Raw genomic sequence first — 12,337 nt, 5'->3', positions numbered from 1 at the left:
GGATTTGGCAATATACATGAAGGGGATTAAGTGGCATAAACTTAGTTGCAAAATAAGTAAGTCATGATATATACTGCATAAAGAATATTGTCAGTAATGCTGTAATAATTCTGCAGAGTGACAGTAACTAGAATTATTATGGTGACCATTTTGTAATTTACTCAAATAACTGTGCTATATATTTGAAACTAACACAATATTTTAAATCAACTACACTTCAATAAAAAGTAAAAAAGGCCATAGAAATTACTATCACCATTACACACTATTAAACTGTATCATCAAGAAGAAATGAATAAATTCGTAGAAATATACTACTTACCAAGTTGAACTATGAAGGTAAAAAACAAACTATAACTAATTGGGAGATTGATACAGTAATCAAAAAAATTCCAACAAATAAAAGCCCAGGACAAAATGGTTTCAAGGCTGAATCACATGAAACATTTGAAGGATTAATGCCAATGCTTCTCAAAGTCTTCTAAAAAATGTGAAGAGGAGCGAACACGTCCAAACTCATTTTATGAAGCCAATATCACCCTGCCACTAAAGCCAGATAAATACACTATAAGAATAGAAAACTGCAATCCACTATCACTGACAAACATAAATGTAAAAATCCTTAAGAAAATACTAACAAACTGAATTCAACAGCACATTAAAAGGCTATACACGATGACCAAGCGAGATTTTTCTCTGGGATGTAACAACGGTCCAACACATACGAAAAACAAAAAATGAAATATGCCCTATTAACCTAATGAAGGATTAAAACCATACAATCATCTTAACAGATGCAGAAAAGCATTTGACAAAGTTCAACATCCTTTCCTGATGAAAACTCCCAACATGTTTACTATAGAGGTATTCACAATATCCACAATGCCAAGATATAAAAACAACTTACAGGAGTTCCCGTTGTGGCGCAGTGGTTAACGAATCCGACTAAGAACCATGAGGTTGTGGGTTCCATCCCTGGCCTTGCTCAGTAGTTTAACGATCCAGCATTGCCGTGAGCTGTGGTGTAGGTTGCAGACGCAGCTCAGATCCCTTGTTGCTGTGGCTCTGGCATAGGCCGGTGGCTACAGCTCCTATTCAACCCCCAGCCTGGGAACCTCCATATGCCATGGGAGCAGCCCAAGAAATGGCAAAAAGACAAAAAAAACCCCAAATAAAAAAAACCAACAACTTACATTTCCATCAATGGATGAATGGAAAAAGAAACTGAATACTATTCAGCCATAAACAAGAAGGAAATGCTGCCATTTGTGAAAATATAGATGAACCTGGAGGATACTGTGATAAGTGAAGTCAGAGAAAGACAAATATTATATAATTTCACTTATATGTGGAAGCTAAAAAGTCAAATTTTTAGAACAAGAGAGTGGGATGGTGATTGCCAGGAGCTATGGGGTTGGGGAAATGAGGTGATATTGGTCAAAAAGTACAATTTTCATTTATAAGTTGAGTAAGTTCTAAAGATCTACTGTATCTAAGGTGTTTACAGCTCATAATACCATTGTATTATATACGCGAAGTTTGCTAAAAGAGTAGATCTAAAGTGTTCTCACCGTAAGAAAAAAATGTTAATTGTCAAGGTGCATTCAAACATTGAAGATATTCTATGATGATGATGATTCCTCTATTTAATGATGATTCATCTATTTAATTTCAAGGCAGCTAAATCTCAAATATCAAACACAAGTGTCAAGAGATAATACACGTACCCTTATAATCATTCATTTGAATCTCACACCCCCCCAATAAAAGCATTTTCTCAACTAAAAAGTAGTTATTTATTCTTTGGAATATATCCCTGTCCTCATGCAATTTTTAATTATGGTGTCCCTGAACAATGAAATATTTCACTATACCTTAAACATATTAAGGAAACTATCTAATCAAACTGAGAGAAGAATTTATAAGCCAGATATTTCAAAGCCATCAATGTCCAAGAGAACTTTTTAACAAGAGCCACATGTGGCTACTAAGCACTTGAAATGTGGCTAGTGTGACTTTAAAAATTGCTTTTTTTTTTTTTTTTACTAAAAACAGAATTACTGTATGATCCAGCAATCCTACTCCTGAGAATATATCCCAACAAAACTATAATTCAAAAAGGTACATGCACCCCTAGGTTGATAACAGCATTATTCACAATAGCCAAGACATGGAAACAACATAAATGTCCATTGAGGGATGAATGGATTAAGAAGACATGGTACATATATACAACGGAATACTACTCAGTCATAAAAAAACAATGAAATAATGCCATTTGAAGCAACATGGATGCAACTAGAGATTATCCTACTAAGAGAAGAAAGTCAGACAGAGAAAGACAAATACCATATGATACCACTTATATGTGCAATCTAAAATATGGCACAAATGAACCTATGTACAAAACAGAAATAGACTCAGAGACACAGAGAACAGATTTGTGGTTGCCAAGGGGGAGAGGGGAGGGAGTCGGATGGATTGGGAGTTTGGGGTTAAGAGATACACACCATTACATTTAGAATGAACAGGAGTTCCCACTGTGGCTCAGCAGGTTAAGGATCTGGCCTTGCAGTTTGACCCCTAGCCTGGTGCAAGAGGTTAAGGATCCAGCATTGCCACAGCTGTGGCATAGGTCAGAGTTGTAGCTCAGATTCAACCCTTGGCCCAGGGAACTTCCATATTCCATGGATGTGGCCAAGAAAGAAAAAAAAAAGAATAAATGACAAGGTCCCACTCTATAGCATAGGTTACTACATATAATTTCCTGGGATAGATCATGATGATAAAGAATATATAAAAAGAAATGTGCGTGTGTGTGTGTGTGTGTGTGTATAATTGAGCTGCTTTGCTACACAGGAGAAATTGGTACAACACTGTACACCAACTATACTTTAATACAAATAAATAAATTATAGTAACTTATTCCCCAGTAATTGCTTTTTTAATTAAATTGAATTGAATTTTAATTTTAATAGCCACATGTGCCTGGTGCCATTTCAAACTATTAAAAACTGTAAATAGGAACAAGCTAACTAGGCCTTCCAATTTGATTTAGAAGTTCTACATATAGTATAATATCTGAACCATTATCTTGTATTTGCTACTAATTATATACCCATTCCCACTGTTTTTAATTCTCTTAATTCTTACATTTTACTTACTTGGGTTTAGACAATAAGTCTTTGAAGGTGTATTTATGCCCTTCTTTAAGACGATTTTTCAGTTCTTCAAGTTTGCGCACCTGCTTTACTATTTGTGCAATGCTTAAACTGACTGTTTTATCAGATGCTGGAAACTCTGTTTCTGAAAAAGTTTGATCTTTACTTATCTAAAATAATAAAATTAGCCAGTTACTTAAGAAATACTCATTTTGGTCCCATACCTCAAATTTCATTTATCATATTTACATATTATATTATCTATAGCTATAATCAGATACTAATATCTTATAAATATATGAGCAGTTGCCTAGCAACAGAATCGTAGCTAAATACTGACTTATTTACATGTCAAAACTCAAATCCAATCTTCTGTTTATTATGTTAATATATAAGAAATTGAGCAAGTTAAGTAACAATTTAAGTTAAAGTCAATTCAAAGTATTTAAAAGAGAGTGTAATCCTTATGATGGGAGGAAAAGCCGAGGGGGTGGAAAGTATTCAAGGTATACCTGAAATAGCATCCTAGGACACAGCAATAAGAAATCTAACAATGAGAATTCAAAACAAGACTTCATTTTAGTAATGGCTATCTGGAATGTGATTAAGATGTAACAGCAGGAAGGAAGTACTGGGCAATGTACTGGAAGTCTGAGATGTGGAACAGAACAATTGGAAGGGAAGTGGGAGATTTATGAATAACCTCTAGAAAAAGGCAAGATCCCAAATAAGAGCACACCAATCATAAACTGAACCTAAAAACTGACACAGCAATTAGCTACAACTATAAATTTATTGCTTCTCATCTTGTTATAATAATGTAAGATTTCTATTTTCCATTAGCATGATGTTAACCTTTGTCAGCAGGGGATCCTAGACTCCAGAGGAGGAAGAAGCTTTGCTTCCTAGTTCTGTCATCTCTCTCTGCTTAACCCTAGAACAGTACAGTGTCCCTAGTAGTAGTCACTTCCAGAAAGTTTCAACAGAACTACCCTTATGGATGGTTTCCTGGCATGGCACATTCCCTTAGGCAGTTTTTCCCAGAGCTTCGTAGAAAAGCACCCAAGTACAGAACCTCCCTTTGGGAAACTTTCCAGGATGCTACCCTTGTGGACAACTTCCCAGCAAGAGGTAGAGACCCTCCCTGGAAGACGGCTTTTCCTAGCACCATAGAGGATGGTTTCCTACCGTATCACCTTCATGGACAGCTCCCCAGTTAGCTCTAGTTCCACCAGCATGACACCCCAGAAAACTTCTCTGTCATCTAATGATGACAGCCCCTTCTTCATAAGGTCTTAGCCTTGGGTTGGGGGAGAGGAAGGATGAGGTTACTCAGATTTGTTTGTTCTTTGAATGCTCTGCTTCTATGCTAGAGGTATAGGCGGCTCCCTATATTGTCTATCCCTGCACACTTTAGAGTTGTCTTTACCTCTTTAGTAGGTTTTCTCCTGTTATAGTAATTCTTCCTGTTAAACTTTCCCTACTCAAATTGTGCGGTTTTTGTCTCCTGGTTAGAATTTAACCAATACATTATATTTCCTAGTAGGGATTATATCTGAACATAAATCCTTTCTGGGAAAAGAGATGGTGTCAAAGAACTAAAGGAATATAGAACAGACAGTTGGATTATCTGCTACAAGACTTTATCAAAGAGACATACTGGGCACAGGTTCCAGCAGAACAACTCTGAAGTATATAGGTTGCATGCTTATTTTAAATTTCCCTAATGGCAGTTCACCATACATTGTGAAGGCTTCAACATGTACATCTGTTAATCATGACAATATGCATTAATCTCACCAGCGTATACTTTTGATAAAACGTGTCAACAATAAAAAGATTATTTCAAGATTCTCAAATGTTAGTGTACACAGTAATCCTCTAAAGGAGTCTGTTGAACAGGCCAATCCCTAACCCACACACCAAACAAAAAACATTTTTTTTTGCCTTTTTTCGGGTTGCACCTACAGCACATGGAAGTTCCCAGGTCAGGTAGGGGTCAAATCGGAACTACAGCTGCCGGCCTACACCACAGCCAAAGCAATGCCAGATCCAAACAGCATGTGCAATCTACACCACAGCTCAAGGCAACACCGGATCCTTAACCCACTGAGTGAGGCCATGGAACAAACCCGCATCTTCATGGATACTAGTCAGACTCCTTACTGCTGAGTCACAATGGGAACTTCCCCAAACAAAAAAAAACCCTTTAATTCAGTAAATCTGATTCGGAGCTCTGAAATATGCATTTGCATCTTGAATGACATTTAAACAGTGCCCACCAATTATACTTTTAAAAAACACTCCTTGAAGATAATACAACAAATTAAGAAAATCAAAAAGAGAAGTAATTATGAGTTTAAATATGAAAAACTTGGAGTTCCCGTCGTGGCGCAGTGGTTAACGAATCCGACTGGGAACCATGAGGTTGCGGGTTCGATCCCTGGCCTTGCTCAGTGGGTTAAGGATCCGGCGTTGCCGTGAGCTGTGGTGTAGGTTGCAGACGCGGCTTGGATCCTGCGTTGCTGTGGCTCTGGCGTAGGCCGGTGGCTACGGCTCCGATTAGACCCCTAGCCTGGGAATCTCCATATGCCACGGGAGCGGCCCAAGAAATAGAAAAAAGACAAAAAATACATAAATAAATAAATAAATAAACAAATATGAAAAACTTAAAATTCCAGGTAAGAGCTTTAGTTGTACAGTTAATATTATTCCTGGTGAATATTAATACATAAATTATGATTTCAGGCACATTAGAGGTAATTATACTGAGCACCAAAGTATAAAGAATAGACACAGAGAAAAGAAGACACACCGGACAGCTCTTTGGGACAAAAGTGAAAGGACTGAAGGATGGACTGAATGCTAAAGACAGATAAAATTGAACTGTGAAGGTAAATTAGCATATTTCTGGTTTATCCAATTGGGTAGATGGTGCTACCACTCACTGAGATAGGGTAAAGAGTTTAAGGGTAAAAAATACTTGGTTTTGGAGCTCCCGCTGTAGCTCAGCAGGTTAAGAACCTGACTAGTATCCATGAGTATGGGGGTTTGATCCATGGCCTTGCTCAGTGGGTTAAGTATCCGTCATTGCTGCAAGCTGCAGCTTCAGTCACAGATGCGATTCAGATCTGGTGTTGTGTTGGCTATGGTGCAGGCCAGCAGTTGCGGCTCCAATTTGACCCCTGGCCCAGTAACTTCCATATGCCATGGATACAGCCCTAAAAAGACCAAAAAAAAAAAAAAATTTTGATTTTTACCCAATGGGTTTGAGGTGGGATAGTACAGTAGGTAATTATATACACATCCGGAGTTCAGAGGATGGCTCTGGGCAAGAGGTATTTCTAAATTATCAGCATAAATGTAATACTTAAATGGAAAAACTGGATGAGATTGCCCAAGGGAAAACTATAGATTAAAAAAAAAAAAGGCATTGAATAAAATCTTGAGGCACTCCAACATTTAATAGTTAGATAAAGAAGGTGACTCTAAACAGGAGAAAGGAGTTCCCATGCGGCGCAGCAGAAACAAATCCTACTAGGAACCATCAGGTTGTGGGTTCGATCCCTGCATACAATGCAGCTTTTAAAAATTGGTGATGAAGGGCAAAAAAGAGACAGACCTGTAAGCAGAGGGGAATGTGGCATCAAATTAAAAAGACATGAGCAAGAACATGATTGGAAAAATTTAATAATGATTAAAGATAATGATTAATCAAGTTTTTTGAGAAAGGGAGATGAGATCCAAAACAGAGGTACAAGACTGAGTTTTGCATAAAAGAGAGAACATATCTCTCTTAATAGGAGGAAAGAAAGAAAGAATAAATATGGACACAAACTTTTTTGTTTGATAGCAAGAATTGAGGGAGTTCTGACCAGTGGTTTGTATTTCAAGTATTTGAAGTGACTGAAAAGTGAAGATGAAAATGAAACAGAGAGGTTGGGTTTCAGATGATGGGGGAAAGGGGCTGAAATTCACTTCAGAAATGCAATCAAATGCTCAGACAGTATTTGGAGTAATTGTGTCTGATCTACTCTATCACTTCCTTCAGCAGTATTTCAAAGCTAAGCTATAGGCCCAAAGAGTAAATGATTACATTTAGGCATCATGATTACATGTTAGACAAGCACAATGAAAAAAGAAACAGGTAAACGAAATTAGGAAGTTAAAAAATTCACTGCCGTGAAATACACAGTCTTCCAGCCGGGGGAAAAAAATAAAATCAAAAGAAAACAAGAAGGTAGCGGAGTAAATAAACTAGTGGTTTTTGATTTAGCCAAAGAGTGGCCATAGTAGTATTTAAAGCAGTAATTGGAAAGATAGAAATTTGTAGTTCAAGAATGGATTGCCTGAATTAATGATTTTTAAAATAAAGCAGTTTGATTAATGGTAAGCCCCAGAGTACCTTTGGAGTAGGGCCAAAGGTAAAGAAAGACACTAGACCTTTGAAGATAAAGAATTCGAGGAACTGAGATGACAAGGTTTGCAGTGGATCTTGCACACTGACAGGACTAAATGTAAAAAAGAGAATGAGACAAATCCATAAATACAACAAAAAGAAGTTGGCAGATGAAAATTAGAAGAAAAAAAGTAAGCCAGATCACCCGACTTGCAAGCAGTACACATTTTACAAGAGGATAAAGAAATAATGGACTTCAACCTAATCCTACTTCTCTGGAAAGTTATGAACAACCTACCGTTAAGCAAAGAACACTCTTCTGATGTCAATGACATCTATCCTAAAGCAAAGCGTATATACAGACCATCAAAGTGTTCTACCCTAGCACCAGAGGTAAAATAAGAGGAAAGTGCTAGGAAAGTTACAATTTCTATCTTTACTCTTTAATTTTATATCCCAAATAAAATAAATCTCTTTGATTTAAAGCGCCTGGGTTTTTAGATGATTTAACTGGATTAAACCATAAGTATAGCCAAAGTTTCACTAGAAAAATTCCCTAAAACCCTAAAGATAGCCTGAAAATCATTCTGGAATATCAACAGCATACATAAAATCTTTTCCAAATAAAATTTAAAGCCCCTAAGGATAGAGACCAGTAGTTCTCAAATTGGTGGCAAAGCACTTGAAAATAAAGTACTGGAGTTCCCGTTGTGGCACAGTGGTTAATGAATCCGACTAGGAACCAGGAGGTTGCAATTTCGATCCCTGGCCTTGCTCAGTGGGTTAAGGATCTGGCGTTGCCGTGAGCTGTGTTGTGGGTCGCAGACACGGCTCAGATCCCACGTTGCTGTGGCTCTGGCTTAGGTCGGTGGCTACAGCTCCGATTCAACCCCTAGCCTGGGAACCTCCATATACCCCCGGGAGTGACCCTAGAAAAAGCAAAAAGACAAAACAAAAACAAAAACAAAAAAACAAACAAAAAAGAAAATAAAGTACTTAAAAATCATTAAAATAACATTAAAGAAAAACCAATATATAATTTTGTGAGTAAGCATATATATTTATGTATGATTTTTTAAATATAGGGGAAATTTTAAAGCTGATAAGTTTTATCTTATCGCTAATTTACTGTTTTAAGTAAATTATGGAAAGAATAATAATTAATTTCCATTTTTCAATTTTAGGTGAAAGAATGGAGCAGACCAGATACATGCAGGGATACTATCAATAAGAAACATTTTATTCTACCCATTTTTTTCTTCTTTACCTAAATCAAAAGATTATAACCAAAGGTTATTCAAAAATTTTAATTTATACCTCAAATTGGTTTTCAATTAGACATATTAATTTAATAATTAAGAAATGCTCTACCTACCTCTTCCATCTGATTGACCTGTCGCTGAAACCACTTAAAAAAAATAAGAACAGAAAAGAAAGAATATTGACAAGTTAACTTTCTGCAGCAAAATAAATGAGTGTGTGTGTGTGTGTGTATCAAATATTAGTCCTACACCACATATCATGTCATCCTAGGGTTCAGAATAGGGCTAGGGAGTTCCCCTTGTGGCTCAGTGGGTTACAAACCTGACTAGTGTCCCTGAGGATTTGGGTTCTATCCCTGGCCTTGTTCAATGGGTTAAGGATCCAGTATTGCAGTAAGCTGTGGTGTAGGTCGCAGAAAGTCTGTGAGTTATATTTACTTCCTAAAAACTTAGAAAACTCTTTTTCATTTATATATATATTTCTGTATTAAATTCTAGAGGACACTACATTGAACATACCTTAAAAAGAGATTCCAAAATCTGGAAAATAAAGTTTTAATTAAAGTTTTTAAAAACGAAATTCCTCACAACATATGATATTATAAAATATTTCATTCGTCTCTTGAAATTTTCACTACAAATATACACGTTACCAAAATAAAACTATAACTATATAACCCAAAATCACACTTTTATATTTACAGGTAGAGTTTTAATATATCTTGCATAGACAACTTAGTTCTAGAAAAAAAAATTTCCATCCTTATAGATCTATACTTGATAACACCAAAATAATTAACATACACAATTATATTTTTTCTTTTTTCTTTTTTCAAGGGCAGCACATGTAGCATATGGAAGTTTCCAGGGTAGGGGTTGAATTAGAGCTGCAGCTGCCGGCCAATGCCACAGCCACAGCAACACAGGATCCGAACCACGTCTATGAGCACACAGCTCACAGCAAAGCCAGATACTTAACCCACCAAGCAAGGCCAGGGATCGAACCCACATCCTCATGGATACTAGTTAGCTCGTTACCACTGAGCCACAATGGGAACTCTGATTTTATTTATTTTCTTAATATAGTTAAGAAATAAAAAATAAATTCCTCTCAGAAAAAATTATTTTTTTCACATAGCACAGAGTACTATAATAATGAAAAGCATTATCTTACCAAATTACCTCTTCAATATAACTGTGCTATGCTAAAAAGCATAAAAAGACATAAAATATTATAATGTAAAATACTGAATTTAATATTTTAATGTAAAATGCAAAAAACTAGTTTGGGACATTGTGACAGAAAATATGAACATACAAAACCAATCACATATAATGCCAATATTTACCACTTACAAAATGTAATGCCAAACTGATTATATTTGCCACGAAAAAAACCAAACCCACTCCTATCACATCCAAATAAAAGTTTTGAATTAAGATATTAAATAAAAATCTTATTACATGCATTCAGGCAAAAGAAAAGTCACTGGAATTGAAAAAAATCAGTCTAGTCTAGTACTTCTCTTCTTCAACACTAACTCTAGATTAATAGTTTAAAAAAATGCGGTCCCACAGCATCACCTAAACAACTATACTTGTTAGTAATGCAGATTACCAGACCTTGCCACAGTCTACTGACTCAAAAACTTGGAAAGTAGAACCAGCAATCTGTGTTCAAAGTAGCACTTTGAATGCTAAAGTTGATTTCTTTGCATGCTAAAGTTGATTTCTTTGCATGCTTAAGTTTGTGAATCAATGCACTAAATAATAAGAAAGCATAGGTCCAGGCAAAAAGGGCTGATATCCTAAAGAAAACATACCAGAGCAAATTAATGTCCACATCTGAAGGAAAATATCTGCAGCTGTATAAGGATTTAGAAAGGAATGTCCAATAAGGAACACTACCTTGCAATAAAGTCATTCTTTTCACTATTCAGAGAGACTCCAAGGTTCTCAAAATCTCCTTTCCTGTCTGGGAATCTCTAGTATATATCAATTAATCCACTCATTGCAGCCAAGGTTCTACAGTTATTTAAACCAATTAAAGCCTACAGAATAGCGGCTTTCTTAACAACTGAAACATCAGTAACACACCACCAGTTACTACTGTTAGTGCTGAATTTAGAACGTTATTGACAAAAGTGGAAAATGAAAATTGACCAGAAGTTGGGAGTTCCCATCATGGCACAGTAGAAACAAATTTGACTAGAAACGATGAGGTTGAGGGTTCGATCCCTGGCCTCACTCAGTGGGTTAAGGATCTGGGGTTGCCTTGAGCTATGTTGTAGATCACAGACGTGGCTCAGATCTGGTATTGCTGTGGCTCTAGCATAGGCCAGCAGCAACAGCTCCAATTAGACCCCTAGCCTGGGAACCTCCATAAGCAGCGGGTGTGGCTCTAAAAAGACAAAAGACAAAAAAGAAAAGAAAATTGACCAGAAATGAGGAAAACCAACACTAGACACATAATACTAAACAGAAAGAAAATTTTATGATAGTATGGAACAAATTCTATAAAGTTCTTGGGGAAAATATTAGACCTCCATTCTAATTTTAAAGATATTTAAGTGTTCATTGTACAACTATAAATGTAATAAAATTCAGTGAGTAATTAAAAAAATAAAACAGATATTTCAGTGTGAAGTCAAAATGAAACCACTTTCATGATTCAAAGATTTTAGAAACTATTTCACCACACAGCCTAACCTAGAAAAACAAAAAGTTAATCTCAGAAAAGTGGACACAAGAACAAAAACTATAAGTGATCAAGAGATAGCCTACTCTAAAAAACTGTGGTTAATGCAGCTGGCATTTAATGTAGCTGTTATTTTCAAAAAAGTTTCCTGCAGAGAAGATAGCATAATGTTAAAGAAAGTACAAAGTAAAATAATCTGAAACTAACAAACCAGATAGACATAGTGTGTCACAGAAGCCAAGGGAAGAGCACTTCAAGGGGAACAAAATGGTTAATCATGTTAATTGGGCTGAGGTGTCAGGAAAGATGCACACTGAAATTAACACTAGAGGAGTCACTACTATCATTAGACAACTATGGGCTTGGGGGGCAGAAGCCCAACTGAAATAAAAGGGCAGAAATATGAATTTAGGAATAAGAGTATTTTTTAAGAGGTCTGTTCGGGAAAAGGTAGAACAATGCCAGGTAGTACCAGAAGGAAATGTGCACTCAATGGAAGAGTTTTATAAAACTTTATTTAAAAGTCAACAAACACTTTATTTTTAAATGACATTAACATCTATAATCACCTTCCTTGGTTACTAAAAGTTATTAAAAGGGTTGAATATGACTTAATATATTCATGGGCTATTTGTACTTCTTCCTCTGTGAATGTCTTATTTCCTTTGAGTAGTTTGTATTGTCTTATACTTACTGACAGATAAGTGTTATCTATGTATTCTGGCTAATCCTTTGTCAGTTATATGTGATCTAAGTATTCTTTCCTATTTGAAACTTTTCCTGTACTTCTCTTTATGAACTTTTTATACAATAGAGG

At 36.0% G+C, this 12,337-nt stretch overlaps 1 protein-coding gene across 1 annotated transcript in view; it reads right to left on the bottom strand.

Moving 5' to 3' along the window:
- Positions 1-12,337, bottom strand: part of CCDC7 (coiled-coil domain containing 7) — a 177,120-nt gene that overhangs the window by 121,304 nt on the left and 43,479 nt on the right. The window contains 3 exon segments of the mRNA XM_047754647.1: positions 3,165-3,331; positions 8,936-8,968; positions 9,342-9,362. Of these exon segments, the coding sequence (XP_047610603.1) occupies positions 3,165-3,331; positions 8,936-8,968; positions 9,342-9,362 (221 nt within the window).

Source organism: Phacochoerus africanus, chromosome 12 (assembly GCF_016906955.1).
Source record: "Phacochoerus africanus isolate WHEZ1 chromosome 12, ROS_Pafr_v1, whole genome shotgun sequence".
Taxonomy (NCBI): domain Eukaryota; kingdom Metazoa; phylum Chordata; class Mammalia; order Artiodactyla; family Suidae; genus Phacochoerus; species Phacochoerus africanus.
This window is presented reverse-complemented; position numbering and strand designations above follow the sequence as displayed.